Source organism: Hemitrygon akajei, chromosome 29 (assembly GCF_048418815.1).
Source record: "Hemitrygon akajei chromosome 29, sHemAka1.3, whole genome shotgun sequence".
In the NCBI taxonomy this organism is placed as follows: domain Eukaryota; kingdom Metazoa; phylum Chordata; class Chondrichthyes; order Myliobatiformes; family Dasyatidae; genus Hemitrygon; species Hemitrygon akajei.
The window spans coordinates 8,670,887-8,689,077 of NC_133152.1; the positions used below are offsets into that span (position 1 = coordinate 8,670,887).

General features: G+C 42.7%; 1 protein-coding gene across 4 annotated transcripts in view; it reads right to left on the minus strand.

The window, feature by feature from the left end:
* disp3 (dispatched RND transporter family member 3) overlaps positions 1 to 18,191 on the minus strand; it is a 613,218-nt gene that overhangs the window by 74,682 nt on the left and 520,345 nt on the right. For all 4 annotated transcript variants that reach the window (XM_073031674.1, XM_073031672.1, XM_073031673.1 and 1 more), the window contains exon 12: positions 1,225 to 1,332. In XM_073031674.1, the coding sequence (XP_072887775.1) occupies positions 1,225 to 1,332 (108 nt within the window). The remainder of the gene's footprint in view (positions 1 to 1,224; positions 1,333 to 18,191) is intronic.

Genomic DNA, 18,191 nt, shown 5'->3' on the forward strand with positions numbered 1-18,191 from the left:
GAACTGCTAGGACAAGATGCAGTGTGAGAAATTGAAAAGGTTTCACTCTCAAACAGTACGATAAGTCAGTCTATTGATAACATGCCACATGATGCTGAAGAGGTCTTGTGTGATAAGTTGAAAAACAATAACTTCTCTAGCCAGGTTGATGAGTCACCAAATTTCACCAATAAATGCCATGCTGTAGCATTTGTAAGATCTATAAAAGATGTTGAAATTCAACAAAACTTTTTCTGTTGCAAAGAGCTACCCGAAACAAGCAAAGGCCAAGATATACTTAATGTTTTTTCTTCATATCTGGAGGCAAAAGGTCTGTCTTGGAGGGAACTGTGTTGGCATCTATACTGATGATGGCTGGCCCCACGGGAGGATTTGTTTCTCTTGTAAAACAAAATTCTGACATTGTCACAACTCACTGCTTTAACTTTGTCAATAAATTTTCAGGTTGTAAATAGCATTAATTAAAATCAACTTACAACCTTTATTTAAATTAAATCTACTGAGCCAATCTTTAGAAAAATTAAATCCAATTTTGGCTTAAGCCAGTCATTTAACAGAAATGTCTTATGCTTGTTTTATGAGTTTTTAAAATTTATGAAAGGGAAAGGAAGATTAATTTCAAGAAAAGTAAGCGAAGCTTAACTACCTTTTTTTTCAATAAAGGTTGGCTAAAAATTCATTCTCTACTCAAAAGAGCATTGACAATTACTTTTGGATTATGATATCTATAAGCTACTATCATGCTAACATACTGTGAGCTGTGATATAATCATTTTTACACAGGGGTTCCCTGAGACCTGAAAATTATTTCAAGGGTTCCTCCAGAGCAAAAAGGTTGAGAAAGGCTGCTCTACAGATGATGGACAAGGTGAGAAAAGCAAAAATCCATCCTGTAAATGACCGTTCTGTGGGAAAAAATAGCTTGTTAATAAGAGAGGTTAGAGGAGAATAGCCAGACTGATTCAAGTTGACAGGAAAGGTAACAATAACCCAACAGTGGTGTGCAGAAGGGCATCACTGTACGCACAACACATGAAACCCGGAAGTGGATGGGTTACAGCAGCAGGAGATGATGAGTATCCATGCAGAGGCCACTTCATTAGGTGATTAGATAGTAGACCCACTGGAACAGAGTGCAGTGTATAGACTTCAAACTGTGACTAGATGATAAAACTGAGGGTGGAAAGGTACTGATAACAAAATAACAATAAAGGGGGTTTATACCTTGTGCTGCACTTGCTTCATTCCACGGGAGTCTCTGTCCTCGCTTCTTCTTGTCTGAGGACGTTCGGATATTATTTAGAAGAGGTTGTGGTTTCTCCTGAAAGAGGCCTAATGTAGAGGAGTGTGGCATTAAAACATCAAAAGTTTACCAAGAATTATTAAATTAAATATCAACATAACTTCACAGTGACCATTCATCCGTCAACGGGAAATGAACTGTGCAGAACGAATAGTGCAACATCCAAACTACAAGTATCTTCAGATTGAACTCTTCAAAAGGGAAAAAGAAAATAGCTTCATCTTTACACAGATCCTCCAGGGAAGGATGCTACAGGAAAAACTCCAGGACAAAATCCTCCACTGATATCTTTTATGCATCAGCAAAATCATTACAGATAAGGAGAACTTGCTTAGAACCTGAACAGAGCTCATTTCCACTGTCTGTTCCCAGCATGATTTCATTTTCATAGGCTAATCCATTTTCTTTTTTAGAAGGTGTTATGAGCTCTGCTTGCACCCCTCCTGAGCAAACCTTCACATGAAAGACTTTCTCTAACTCTCCTTTCATTTGTTTGGTGATCATTTATACCCTTAGATTTATGTTTTTGACCATTGGAAAAGGATATACCAGAATCTCATTTGATCTCCAGAGTCAATGAGTCTGTCCAAAAATATCCAGAAACAGTGAAATATGGCTTTAAAACTCATAAAAGAATCATTTAGAAATAATAAAGCTTACAAATTTACACAGGATATATGACTGCCGCACTGCATAGTCATTATACTCTAATTTTAAGGCACTAAAATTGATGTGACTGAAGCAGTATGAGAGAGAAAATAATGATCACAGTTGTTCAATAGTTTTCTTTTGACAAAGATGTAACTAGGTTTTCGTAAATAAAATGGTGTGAGGCATTTTATGTTTAAGAAAAACCGCAACAACTCATTTATTGAACTCCAAGAAACTGAACTCAAAACATGGTGAAATTTCTTTATGTAATTATGTCATCACGTCAGACCAGCCTCTTAAAGTGAAACTCCAACTGAATGTCAGTGGTTGCAAATTATGTACATTTCCACCAATTACACCAGGAGCACATTGGAGTCTATGATGCTCTCATCTACCTGCTGAACAGAGCCTACTCCCATTTTAAGAAGCAGGACAGCGCAGTGAGGATCATGATTTTTGATTTCTTGAGTGCCTTCGATATCATACAGCTGGAGGAAAAGCTCTGTTTAATCAGGTTGGCACTTCCATCGTATCCTGAATAATGGACTACCTGACTGGCTGACCACAGTTTGTGTGGCTTCAGAGCTGTGTGTCAGACATGGCTATAAGCAGCTATGGGCTCCACAGGGAACTATATTGGCTCCCTTCCTTTTCACCCTGTATACTTTGGACTTTAGATACAACACTGAATCATGACATCTGCCGAAATTCTCTGATCACTCAGCACTAGTTGGGTATATAAAGGGAGAATGGGAGGATGAATACAGTGCCCTGGTGGAGGACTTTGTCAAATAGTGCAAGCAGCTCAACACCAGTGATGCACCATCAATAACTCACTCTGAGACGTAGAATCGAGGTATCGGCTTTTATTGACTGGAAGAAGGAACAAGCAGTGAGTGACCACCATGCTACATCCTGGAGACTGAGAGGCCGGGCTCGAACCTCCATCACCTTTATACAGGGGTCTGTGGGAGGAGCCACAGGAGCAGTCATCAGGGGGCGTGTCCAGACGGGTATATGTAGTTCACCACAACCAGTAAGACAAAGAAGGTGGTAATGGACTTTAGGAAGACTAAGTCTGTACTGCTTCCTGCTACAATTGATGGTGAGGACCTACAAGTACCTGGGGTCCACCTGGATGATAGACTTGAGTAGAAGACTAGCACAGAGGCTGTATAAAAGAAGGGCCAGAGTCGCCTTTTCTTCCTGAGGAGACTGAGGTCCTTTGGAGTATGAAGGCCTCTCCTTCACATGTTCTACCATTCTGTTGTTGTTAGTACAATCTTCTGTGCAGTGGTCTGCTGGGGCAATGGCATCAACATGGGTGATGACAACTGGCTCAATAAACTAATTAGAAAGGCTGGCTCTGTTATAGGAGTCAAACTGGTCACATTGGAGGCTGTGGTAGGAAAAAAGACCCTACGGAAAATCCTGGCAATTCTGGACAATGTTTCTCATCCTCTGCGTGCCACCTTGGCTGAACAGAGGAGCACTTTTACAAAACTCAGACAAATGCACTGTTCCAAAAAGTGCCATATGAGATCATTCTTACCCTCAGCCATTAGGCTCTATAAAGAGTCAACCTATAGCCAGGGAAGTGATGATCCCCTCCTGTTGGCTGTTTGAAGTAATTTATTTTTTATTCTTTATTACTTCTCTTCTAATATTTTTATATCTGTGCACTTGAAATGCTACTGTGACACTGTAATTTCCTTTGGGATTGTTAAAGTATCTATCCATCTAACTTTCTACATAATTATCTGAGAAGCAGTCAAACAGTGGCCTGATCATAATAAAATCAGAGCAACTTCTTTCATACTACCTTTGTCCCTTAGCTGGAACAGGTAAAGAAAGGGACTGACACACACAGAATACAGGAGGATTTCTATAGGTCAGGCAGGGCCGATGGAGGGGAATAAACAGACAAATTTTTGGGATGAGACACTCATTAGGACATCTTAACAAGAAAGCTATCACCTTTCTATGTGTGTGAAGCTGTTGGTACATTATGGCCGGAGAAAATCTCCTTCCATGGATTCTGAACAGTTACATAGCCTTGGTGTAAAAATAACCGAGCAGTACTGCCAAGTATATTAGCCCGCACAATAGCAACATATTGTAACAAGCATCTCCTTTTCACAGCTTGTCGGTATAGTAGATACACTCCATCAGAATCCATCCTAGTCTCGGTTTTGTAATGGTTCGACCAATTTAGCTTCTTGAAGTAGCAGTCATTGGCAAGTATGCCAATTTCAGTACTACATAGGATTTTTTCCCCATTCTTTTTCAACCTCACTGATGAAATAGCTGTATTTTCCTTCTGTAGAGAATTCTACAGCACAGGGGATAGCTATTCAGCCCAGTTCCAAAAAACAGACGGCAAACATCATGCATGACATCGCCTGCAATATTGATCCACCGTGGAGTGCTGATTTCTGGACGATGTTCTGAAGGCGGCGCAGCGCAGCCGCAGCGGCCTTTCAGACCTTGTGTTACTTTAATTTCATTTAATTTTCTAATTTAAGTGTGAATACACTATTTTTGATTAGGGCACATGGGTAACAGAGTGACTATCTACCATCGCCAGATACTACTACAATACAGAGACTGCCCAAAAACAAATCTTCATGAAGATCTGCTGGTCAAATTACGTGACCTTGGCTTGCTGAGGGGAACGGGCCTACAATCCTCGGACTCGCCTGGTGCTGGTAGCCGGAGATGGAGACGTCGTGAGCGATGTGCGAGGAAGCAGAAGCGAGGCAAACGGGCAGGGGTCCATGCCAGGCAAAAAGCAAACCCTAACCAGCCAGCTCTCCTGTTCATTCTGCTCTCCAATGTCCACTCCCTGGACAATAAATTCGACTACATCTGACTACAACGAAATACTCGGCTGGAGTCCGCTGTCCATACGTTTTTACAGAGACGTGGCTCACTGATGGAATTCCAGACGCCACCGTTCATCTGGACAGGTTCGCCTTGTTTCGAGCAGACAGAGATGCAGCTCTCTCCAGTAAGACTTGCGGTGGTGGCTTGTGTGTTTACATCAATATGGAATGGTGTAATAACTCTGTGCTGGTTTCCAGACACTGCTCATCGCTAGTGGAGTTTGTGGCTGTTAGATGAAGACCATTTTATTTGCCACGGGAATTCACCTCTGTTCTTATATTTGATGTGTACATTCCCCCCAGTGCTAAAGCCAAGGAAGCGCTCTGTGAACTGTATGGGGCTATTAGCGAACTGCAGAACGCACACCCTGATGGATGTTTATTGTCGCTGGAGATTTTAACCACGCAAACCTTAAGTCAGTGCTCCCCAAATTCCATCAGTATGTGGACTTTGTAATGAGGGGAGTACGCGTTGGACCTGGTTTATACAAACATCTCTGATGTGTACCAGGCAGAGCCCCGCCCCCACCTCGGTTATGCTATGCTAATCCCAGCATACAAACCGCTCGTCAGGCGCTCCAGACCAGTTCAGAAGCAGGTGAAAACCTGGCCAGCAGGTGCCATCTCTGCTCTTCAAGACTGCTTTGAGCACACTGACTGGCACATGTTCAGGGAGGCTGCAACTGATGGCGACTCTACCAACTTAGAGGAGTACACAGCATCAGTGACCAGCTACATCAGCAAGTGCATTGATGAAGTTACTCTGTCCAAGACCATCACTATATGCGCTAACCAGAAGCCATGGATGACCACAGAGGTGCGTGCACTGCTGAGGACCCGTGACTCCGCCTTAAGAGCAGGTGACAAGGCAGCTCTAACAACAGCAAGCCAGGCCATCAGAGGGGAAATGCATGCACACACCCAGTGAATCCATAGCCACTTCTAGGACAGCGGTGACATGCGGCGCATGTGGAAGGGCATCCAGGACATCACCAATTACAGGGCAACATCACCTGACTGTGCCAGTGATGCCTCCCCCCCAGATGCGCTGAATAACTTCTACGCCTGTTTTCAGGTGGAAAATGACGTGGCGGCGAGGAAATCCACCCCCCCCCCCCCCCCCCCCACAAATGACCAGGTGCTGTGTCTCACCGTGGCCGATGTGAGAAGAACTCTGTACAGGGTCAACCCATGGAAGGCTGCTGGACCAAACAACATCCCTGGTAGAGTGCTCAGAGGATGTGCAGACCAGCCAGCAGATGTTCTCACTGACATCTTCAACATCTCCCTGAGCAGTGCCACCATTCCAACGTGCTTCAAGGCTGCCACCATTGTCCCTGTGCCGAAGAAGTCTTCAGTGTCCTGCATAAATGACTACCGTCCCGTTGCACTCACATCCATCATCATGAAGTGTTTCGAGAGGCTCGTCATGAGGCACATCAAGACCCTGCTGCCCCCTCACTGGACCCCCTGCAGTTTGCGTACCGTCCCAACCGTTCAACAGACAACACTATTGCCATCACCCTCCACCTGGACAAAAAAGATACATACATTCGAATGCTGTTCACAGACTTCAGTTCAGCATTCAACACAATCATCCCTCAGAAACTGATTGGAAAGCTGAGCCTACTGGGCCTGAACACTTCCCTCTGCAACTGGATCCTAGACTTCCTGACTGGGAGACCTCAGTCAGTCCGGATCGGGAGCAGCATCTCCAACACCATCACACTGAGCACAGGGGCTCCCCAGGGCTGTGTGCTCAGCCCACTGCTGTTCACTCTGCTGACCCACGACTGTGCTGCAACACACAGCTCGAACCATATCATCAAGTTCGCCGATGACACGATCATGGTGGGTCTCATCAGCAAGAACGATGAGTCAGCTTCCAGAGAGGAGATGCAGCAGCTAATGGACTGGTGCAGAGCCAACAACCTGTCTCTGAATGTGAACAAAACAAAAGAGATGGTTGTTGACTTCAGGAGGGCACGGAGCGACCACTCCCCGCTGAACATTGATGGCTCCTCGGTAGAGATCGTTAACAGCACCAAATTTCTTGGTGTTCACCTGGTGGAGAATCTCACCTGGTCCCTCAACACCAGCTCCATAGCAAAGAAAGCCCAGCAGCGTCTCTCCTTTCTGCGAAGGCTCGGGAAAGTCCATCTCCCACCCCCCATCCTCACCACATTCAACAGGGGTTGTATTGAGAGCATCCTGAGTAGCTGCATCACTGCCTGGTTCGGAAATTGCACCATCTCAGATCGCAAGACACTGCAGTAGATTGTAAGGTCAGCTGAGAAGATCATCAGGGTCTCTCTTCCCGCCATCATGGACATTTACACTACACGCTGCATCTGCAAAGCAAACAGCATTATGAAGGACCCCACGCACCCCTCATACAAACTCTTCTCCCTCCTGCCGCCTGGGAAAAGGCACCGAAGCATTCGGGCTCTCACGACCAGACTATGTAACAGTTTCTTCCCCTAAGCTATCAGACTCCTCAATACCCAGTGCCTGGCCTGACACCTTGCCCTACTGTCCTGTTTATTATTTATTGTAATGCCTGCACTGTTTTGTGCACTTTATGCAGTCCTGGGTAGGTCTGTAGTCCAGCATAGTTTTTTTTCTGTGTTTTTTATTTAGTTCAGTCTAGTTCTGTACTGTGTCATGTAACACCATGGTCCTGAAAAAACATCTCATTTTTACTTAGTACTGTACCAGCAGTTATTGTCAAAATGACAATAAAAGTGACTTGACTTGACTTGAACTGAGGCCTTCCTTCCCTCTCTGGTGGATGTTGGAGAAATTTCTGTGTTACGCTTTATTCTGTATTATTATTGTTCTACCTTCTTCATCTGCAGTGCACTGTGAAATGATTTGATCTGTATGAACAATATGCAAGACAATCTTTTCACTGTGTGTCAATAATAAACCATTTCCAATGGTACCATGTCACAGAAGAACACAAGGTCAAGCAAAGTCTTCTCTAGTATTTATTCTTTGAATAATATTACTAAAGTGACAGTTTATCTTCTATTTATGCTACTGTGGTGCTACAGTTTTGCTGAACCAATACTAGCTCCATGTGCTTTCCACAATACAGATCATAAGTAAATCACTGCCAGCAAAATATTTGGTGGATTTTTGTGATCATAAAGGATGCTGTAGGCTTTGGTTCTTTTGGTTGTTGCTTGTGTTTACAAGATACAAGGCAAAGAGGCAGGCCATTCAGTTCAACTATTACGTGCTGCAATTTATGCTTCACCTGAGCCCCTTCCCGTTTCTCCTCATGCACATCTATCAGAGTAATCCTTTGTCTGGCAGATACTTGTCCAGCCATACACCTTTCTGGTTCATTTCAACCACTCTGACAAAGAGCCACTCATTCTCACTAATCTTTGAATAAACAATTTCTTCAAATTCGTTAATAGGCTTCCAGGCAACTCTAGTATTGTTCTTTCCCGCAACTGCCCACACTACCAAAACCCATAATGACTATAAAGTCCTATAATGTCACCCCTCAGCCTTTTTTTCAAAGTAATGGACCCCATGTTTATTTATTATTTACACACAATGTATGCCTTTGCATTTAGTACACAGAACACTGAATTCCAACTCCACCCTTCACCTACACCAAGAGGAGAAAATCTGCAGATGCTGGGAATCCACACAACACAAAATGTTGGAGGAACTCAGCATTATGGTCTCGGCCCATAACGTTGACCGTACTTTTTTCCATTGATGCTACCTGGCCTGCTGACTTCCTCCAGCATGTTGAGTGTATTGCCACCCTTCACCTTCTCCTTCCCACCATCATCCTTCATCCTTCCTCAGTTCACTAAATATCTTTGGCCCTGTCTCACCATTCTCCCTCTCCTCTTTATACTGGCCTCTTCCACTCTCCACTCATAATCTTGATGCAGGGTTTTGATCCAAAACATTGATAACTCCTTCCTCTCACCTACAGATTCAGCTTGACTCACTGAATTCCTCTGGCAGATAGTTTGTTTTTCCTTACCTCTACTCCACTTGGATAAGTAATAAGATTTCTTTGTTTTTTCAACAAAATATACAATCTTAATTTTTTTTCTGTGTTGAACATCGCCTGCATTCTGCAAGTTTATTAATATTCCCTTGAGTTCTCTTCAGTATTTACTATTGAAGGCTCCTATGCTCTATGTTTTAAGTTACATAATCCTACGTAATCACAGGCAAAACCCACATGAAGAGAGAAAAACTTCAGTAATTAAATTCAACTTAAAGTATAGGATAGTTATGAACAAAATACTCATGATCTGATTCACTACGACATTTCATGAGAAGTTCAATGCCACGACTATCTCCAACAAGTACGAGTTCAACAACCCACACTTACCACTCAGTGGCATTACTGAATTCCCCACTCACTACCAAACATACGCTTTCCCTTCACCACTGACCACGCATAGTGCATCACCTACAAAATGCAAGTAAGTCTAATAGACCTTCCCGTACCTGTGACCTTCACAATTAAGAAGGGAAAGGGAAGCAGGTGCACTACCACTTCCAGGTTCCATTCAAAATAACACTCCATAATCTTCACCAGAACTTTAGAATTTCAAGGTAGTTAATCACAACCTTTCCAAGGGCAACAATGTGTGCTCAATAATTGCTGGCCTTTACAGCTAAGTCCAGACAGCAAAAAATGAATATAGGAAAAAAATTGTTAACTCCTCATTAGCTCCTAGTTCAGAGGCAATAATGGAAAGAAAATAAATGCTAGCTTTCCTGTGAATCTATAAAATGAAGAGAGATGATACAATTTGGAAAACAAATAAGGAAGACAATTGCATTAAGTGCGGAGTTACATGAAAACCTAGAGTGACTTGATGTTCAAGCTCATAAATCTATAAAAATGAGAAGAATGGGTTGAAAAAGATAGTTAGAAAAAGCAGAGGAGAACCCAGCAGGAGAGTGGAGAAACAGTGCAATGTATCAAGTCATTGATTTACTGTAGTCAGAACATTAAAATAAACACTTTACATTTATATAACTTTTAAAATACTTTCAAAGCACTGCACGATCAATGATGTGCTTTGCAAAAGTAGTCACTCGTATTACAGAACAATTTAGAATAAAACACTGTATAGCAAACAGTTACCAGATCATTTGTTTCACTATTGGTCAATACTTGCCAAAACAACACTGGAGGTTACTTGGACATTTTGTCTCCCAGAAAGTGCTGGAAGAAGATTCTGTAAAAACAACTGAATGAGAAATGGTAGATATCTGAAATGGAAAAAAACATGTGAACAAGGGCAGGAGAATGGAAATAAGTGTCTTGGTCATTTGGGAAATGGAATGGGCATCAGCATCTCTATATTGCAAGGTGTGTCAACAAGACCAATGAGCTGGCTATTGACCTTGGGAGGAGGAAACCAGAGGTACATGAGCCAGTCCTCATCAGAGGATCAGAGGTGGAGAGGGTCCATAACTTTACATTCCTTATTGTTAATAATTTCAGAGGACCAATCCTGAACGCAGCCTGTAAGTACAATTATGAAGAGAGCACGGTAGTGCCTCTACTTTCTTAGGAACTTGTGATGATTCGGCATGACATCTAAAACTTTCACAAACTTCTATAGATGCATGGTGGCGAGCATATTGACTGGCTGCATCACAGCTTGGAATGGAAACACCAATGCCCTTGAATAGAAAATCCTACAAGGATTAGTGGATATGGCCCATTCCATCACCCTCCCCACCATTGTGGATATCTACATGAAGTATTGTCACAGGAAAGCAGCATCCCCGCCACCCAGGACAAGCTCTCTTCTCACTGCGGCCATCAGGAAGTATTAAGGAACTTCAGGGCTCATAAATTAGGTTCAGGAACAGTTATTACCCCTCAACCATCAGGCTCTTCAACCAAAGGGGATAAATTCTCTCAACTACACTTGCCCCATCATTGAAACATTCCCATAACCTATGGACCCACTTTTAAGGACTCTTCGTGTTCTCAATATTTATTGCTTGTTTGTTTGTTTGTTTGTTTATCTATCTATCTATCTATCTATCTATCTATCTATTTATTTATTTATTTATTTATTATTCTTTCTTTCTTTTTGTACTTGCACACTTTGTTGTCTTTTACACATTGGTTGAATGCCCAAGTTGGTGCAGTCTTTCAGTGATTCTATTCTGATTATTATTCTATTATGGATTTATTAAGTATGCCCACAAGAAAATGAATCTCCTATATGTACTTTGGTAATAAGTTTACTTTGCACTCTGGAATACATTTGATGGATTATAGATTGAGAGATTACTACAGCACAGAAACGGACACTTTTGGTCATCTTGTCCTTGCTGACCTGGTTTCCCATCTACGTGCACCCAGATCACAACCCTCCAAACCCCTCCCATCCATGTATCTGTCCAAAGTTCTCTTATGTTTTACTATTGAACTTGTATCTACCACTTCTACCACACTCGCACCTCCCTCTGAGTGAACCCCCTCAGATTCCCTTTAAATATTTCACCTTTCATTCTGAACCTATGACCTCTAGTTCTAGTTTCACCGAACCTAATTGGAAAAATCCGACATGCATTTACCCTATCTACATAATTTTACACACCTCTATAAGATCACCCCCATTCTCTTGTGCTTAAGAGAGATGTGATCTCTGTGATCAAAGTTACACGGGTAACTTTGTGTACTTCACAGGTCATTCTCATGGAAACCAGGAAGGAACTGCAGGCATTACAGATGTTAAACCATAGCCAACCCTCTGCCACAAGACTGGCTGGGAGTGTGACTATGAGGAGAATACAGAATCTCCTTACCTGAGAAAATGAACTTTGCATTTCAGTACATTGAGTGAGTGAGTAAATACATGGCAGATGTTCTATGATGTGGATTAATGTGAGGTTGTCCATTTTGGTGTCAGAAGCATGAAGGCAGATGACAACAAACTAGGAAAGGGGAAGTGCCATGGAACACGGTGTCCTTGCACATCAGCTAACGAAAATTAGTTTGCAACTGCAACAGAAAAATTAAGAAAGCAAATGATACAGGAAATATGTATAGGAACAGTGCAATTGTATAGGGTGAGACCACAGTGTATACTTTAGAATTCCTTACCTGATATACAGTACTGTGCATAAGTCTTAAGCATATCGATATATAGATAGGGTGTCTAAGACTTTTGAATAGTGCTGTATTTATCAACATGGAGCAGAGAGTAATTTTGTAAATCTGGCAGGAGCAACGGATGTTGGGAATGATGAGGGCTGAGCGCTGTGCGAGGGGTGTGGGACCAGTGAAGGAGTGCTGGGGCAGAAGGTGGCACAGTGCACACACACCCAGCACTGAGATACCAGGCAAGGTCATTTGATTCCAAACAGTGCTTTCCCTGATGCTTCCTGCTTTCTCCCCTCTCCCTTACCCCTTTCCCAACCATGATTCCCCTCTCCCTGCCCCCTTTGCACTTTCAGTCCACAAGAGACAGCCATGCCTGAGTCAGGCTTATCATCGCTCACATGTGTTATGAAATTTGTTTCTTTTTTTGTGGCAACAGTACAGTGCAATACATAAAATTACTACAGTACTGTTCAAAAGTCTTAGGCACCCTAGCTGTACAGTATATACGTGCTTAAGACTTTAGTACTTTTCTATAGAAGGATCATAGATAGAATAGAATAGATAGAACAGTACAGCACAGTACAGGCCCTTCAGCCCACAATGTTGTGCCGATCCTCAAACCCTGCCTCCCATATTACCCCCGACCTTAAATTCCTCCATATACCTGTCTACAAGTCTCTTAAACTTCACTAGTGTATCTGCCTCCACCACTGACTCAGGCAGTGCATTCCACGCACCAACCACTCTCTGACTGAACAACCTTCCTCTATTATCCCCCTTGAATTTCCCTCCCCTTACCTTAAAGCCATGTCCTCTTGTACTGAGCAGTGGTGCCCTGGGGAAGAGGCGCTGTCCACTCTGTCTATTCCTCTTAATATCTTGTACACCTCTATCATGTCTCCTCTCATCCTCCTTCTCTCCAAAGAGTAAAGCCCTAGCTCCCTTAATCTCTGATCATAATCCATACTCTCTAAACCAGGCAGCATCCTGGTAAATCTCCTCTGTACCCTTTCCAATGCTTCCACATCCTTCCTATACAGAGGCGACCAGAACTGGACACAGTACTCCAAATGTGGCCTAACTAGAGTTTTATAGAGCTGCATCATTACATCGCGTCTCTTAAACTCTATCCCTCGACTTATGAAAGCTAACACCCCATAAGCTTTCTTAACTACCCTATCTACCTGTGAGGCAACATTCAGGGATCTGTGGACATGTACCCCCAGATCCCTCTGCTCCTCCACACTACCAAGTATCCTGCCATTTACTTTATACTCTGCCTTGGAGTTTGTCCTTCCAAAGTGTACCACCTCACACTTCTCCGGGTTGAACTCCATCTGCCACTTCTCAACCCAATTCTGCATCCTATCAATGTCTCTCAGCAATCTTTGACAATCCTCTACACTATCTACAGCACCACCAACCTTTGTGTCATCTGCAAACTTGCCAACCCATCCTTTCTAACCCCACATCCAGGTTGTTAATAAAAATCACAAAAAGTAGAAGTCCCAGAACAGATCCTTGTGGGACACCACTAGTCACAACCCTCCAATCTGAATGTACTCCCTCCACCACGACCCTCTGCCTTCTACAGGCAAGCCAATTCTGAATCCACCTGGCCAAACTTCCCTGGATCCCATGCCTTCTGACTTTCTGAATAAGCCTACCGTGTGGAACCTTGTCAAATGCCTTACTAAAATCCATGTAGATCACATCCACTGCACTACCCTCATCTATATGCCTGGTCACCTCCTCAAAGAACTCTATCAGGCTTGTTAGGCATGATCTGCCCTTCACAAAGCCATGCTGACTGTCCCTGATCAGACCATGATTCTCTAAATGCCCATAGATCCTATCTCTAAGAATCTTTTCCAACAGCTTTCCCACCACAGACGTAAGGCTCACTGGTCTATAATTACCTGGACTATCCCTACTACCTTTTTTGAACAAGAGGACAACATTCGCCTCCCTCCAATCCTCCGGTACCATTCCCGTGGACAACGAGGACATAAAGATCCTAGCCAGAGGTTCAGCAATCTCTTCCCTTGCCTCATGGAGCAGCCTGGGGATATTCCGGGGACTTATCCGTCCTAATGTATTTTAACAACTCCAACACCTCCTCTCTCTTAATATCAACATGCTCCCGAACATCAACCTCACTCATATTGTCCTCACCGTCATCAAGTTTCCTCTCAGTGGTGAATACCGGAGAGAAGTATTCATTGAGGACCTTGCTCACTTCCACAGCCTCCAGGCACATCTTCCCACTTTTATCTCTAATCGGTCCTACCTTCACTCCTGTCATCCTTTTGTTCTTCACATAATTGAAGAATGCCTTGGAGTTTTCCTTTACCCTACTCGCCAAGGCCTTCTCATGCCCCCTTCTTGCTCTTCTCAGCCCCTTCTTAAGCTCCTTTCTTGCTACCCTATATTCCTCAATAGACCCATCTGATCCTTGCTTCCTAAACCTCATGTATGCTGTCTTCTTCCGCCTGACTAGATTTTACACTTCACTTGTCACCCATGGTTCCTTCACCCTACCATTCTTTATCTTCCTCACCGGGACAAATTTATCCCTAACATCCTGCAAGAGATTCTTAAACATCGACCACATGTCCTTAGTATATTTCCCTGCAAAAACATCATCCCAATTCACACCTGCAAGTTCTAGCCTTATAGCCTCATAATTTGCCCTTCCCCAATTAAAAATTTTCCAATCCTCTCTGATTCTATCCTTTTCCATGATAATGCTAAAGGTCAGGGAGCTGTGATCACTGTCCCCCAGATGCTCACCCACTGACAGATCTGTGACCTGACCCGGTTTGTTATCTAATACTAGATCTAGTATGGCATTCCCCCTAGTCGGACTGTCAACATACTGTGACAGGAATCCATCCTGGACACACTTAACAAACTCTGCCCCATCTAAACCCTTGGAACTAATCAAGTGCCAATCAATATTAGGGAAGTTAAAGTCACCCATGATAACAACCCTGTTATTTTTGCACCTTTCCAAAATCTGCCTCCCAATCTGATCCTCGGTATCTCTGCTGCTACCAGGGGGCCTACAGAATACCCCCAGTAGAGTAACTGCTCCCTTCCTGTTCCTGACTTCCACCCATACTGACTCAAAAGAGGATCCTGCTACATTACCCACCCTTTCTGCAGCTGTAATAGTATCCCTGACCAGTAATGCCACCCCTCCTCCCCTTTTTCCCCCTCTCTATCCCTTTTAAAGCACTGAAATCCAGGAATATTGAGAATCCATTCCTGCCCTGGTGCCAGCCAAGTCTCCGTAATGGCTACTACATCATAATTCCATGTATGTATCCAAGCTCTCAGTTCATCACCTTTGTTCCTGATGCTTCTTGCATTGAAGTACACACACTTTAGCCCTTCTACCTTACTACCTTTATACCCTTTATTCTGCTGCTCTTTCCTCAAAGCCTCTCTATATGTTAGATCTGGCTTTACTCCATGCACTTCTTTCACTGCTCTATCACTCCGGGTCCCATCCCCCTTGCAAATTAGTTCATCAGACTAGTTCCTGGGTTTGATGTATGAAATGAGATCAGGAGGATAAGGTTTTCAACTGAAGGAATTTAAAAGTAACTCATGAAATCCTGACAGGACTGGATAGTCTAGAAATCAGAGGGGTGGAGATGTCCAGAACCAGGGGTCTCAGCCAAAGGATACAGGATAGTCCATTTAAAACTGAGATAATAGAAATTTCTTCACCCAGAGTGGTAAGCACAAAAGGTAGTTAAATGAATTAAATTAATTCAAGAAGATGTTATTTTATTTCTTATTTGATTTTATTTAGTGATATGCCACAGTAGAAGGCCCTTTCAGCCCAACGAGTCCACACCACCCAATTACACCAGTGTGATCAATTCACCTACTAACCTGTACGTCTTTGGAGCACGGGAGGAAACTGGAGCACCTGGAGGAAACCCAAGCGGTCATAGGGAGAACGTGCAACCTTGTTACAGATAGCAGTGGGAAATGAACAAGGATTGCATGCACTGTACTAGCATTATTCTAACCAGTACTCTACAGTGCTGTTCATTATATATTCCAAAGGCTAAAGAGATCATGGTGAATGGGGAGAGCAAAAACAAGGTCCTGAATTAGGATCACCAGCCATGATCATATCAAATGGTGGAAAGGTTGAATAGGCTGTATGGCCAACCCAACTGTATTTTTTATGCATTTGCCGGTACTTTACCATTACGCTGATAAGGTCGGTCAGGAAAAGTCCATGAAAGCAAGCCACTAGTGTGGAATTCTTTGATTTCACTTTTCATTGTAGCACTTAGGTTTTGAACAATTACAGGTTGTCCCTGGGATACGTAAGGGTTCTGGTCCTGAGAACTGCTTGTAAGATCATTTTTTCATAAGTCAGAGATGAACAACTTCAATGAGATTCAATTAATATGAACATTTAATGATTGTATTTCCATGCACTTCCAATGGTACAGAATCAGAATCCCTGACTTCCAATGGGACAGATTTGATAGCCTTCAAGTATGACTGGACGTACAGATGACAACAGAAGAGATTGTCCTCAGTTTCCAAAGTGCATTTCTTAAGTATCAAATGTTAGAAACACTGGTGTCTGATTACTGTTGGGAGGTTACATATGAACTTTTTTTTTCTTGAAGATAGATTCTCTTTTGAATTAACGAGCTCCTATTGTTCCATAACTCCTGAAGATGTCTGCATTTTGTAACTAACTTCTTATCTAGAAAAACTCTTCAAAACTTTATAGGAGAGTTTGCAGAAAGTTGGGATTTCCATAAGTCATATCTTCCATAACTTGAGGGTTATTGAATTGTGGTTCCTTCTCATGGGGTGGTTCTGACAGATGAAAGCCTGCCTCAGAGACAAGATGCAAGAGTCCTTCAAGAGCTGCTCTGAACTTTACACAGTGTGGTTACAATATGAGCTTCGTTTAAGGCAGGGGTTCCCAACTTGGGGGCCCACAGACCCCTTTCTTAATGGTATTGGTCCATGGCATAATAAAGGTTGGGACCCCCTGCTTTAAGTGAGGAAACACATCTGATGCTTGAAGTCATAATTCCATGATTTTATTTGTTCATTATTTGTGAAATTCAAATAAATCCACAGTACAGAAACCACAGGCAAGCCCAAGGTAGGAATATTGTGATTAAACTTTTACCAGTCTATTATACATCATTGGTTTTCAAAATGCAATGTCTTACACCCACCTTATAACAATAACATAGTAAAACATTATGAGGTTTTACCAAAGAACAAAATTTCATGAAGTGCATAATAAGTACTAAAAGCAACCAGCTGGTTTTAACAGTTCCATTTACTTGTTATTGTGATAGTGCAGGATTGTAATTGTCCTCCTACGTTGAGCAAAACAAAATTAAAAAATTCATTTTAGGGATGTCAGCATCACTGGTATTTATTACCCATTTCTGGCCACCAGCCCGCGCTGGTGGTGATGATCTATCAACAGCTGTAATATAATAGAGCAATTTGCTAGGCCATTTCAGAGGGAGCTAAGGGTCAAATACATTGGTGTGACACTACATCAGGTAACGACTACAGGCTTCCTTCCACAAAAGACACTGCAAACGAAATAGAATCTTACAACAATCTTATCACCACCTTTATGGAAATCAGCTTTTCATTTCCAGATGTTTTATAAACTAAATTCAAATTCTCAAAATGAAACTTTTAAAGCCATCAGACGATGTATTTGCATATTAATAAAACCAAGTCAAGACTCTGACATGAGCTGAATGTTTCATTTTTTATGCTGAGAGCTGACTCCAGTCCAGATGGAGGGGATAAGCATACTTCAGCAATACCTAATGGTAGCAAAAATAGCATTTTAACTTATGGGAGCAAAGATGAGGTGGTGGTGTATTAAATCACGGAATAGCGTGAATGTGTGCTGGACCACAGTGCCCAAGGTGATACAGAGGCACAGCATGCAAACTGGTGTCTCACAGCTCCAGTGACTCAATGTTCAATCCTGGTGTCTATATGGTACTTTCACGTTCTCCCTGTGATCACGTGGGTTTCCTCCAGTTTCCTGTGTGGGTTGGTAGGTTAATTGGCCAACGTGTATTATTCCAAGTGTGTGTGTGTGGGGGGGGGGGTGGGGGACTGAGAATGAGGGGAGCATAACATGGGTTGGAGTAGGATTAGTCTAACGGTGAGTGCTTGATGGTCAATGTAATTTGTTGTGCCA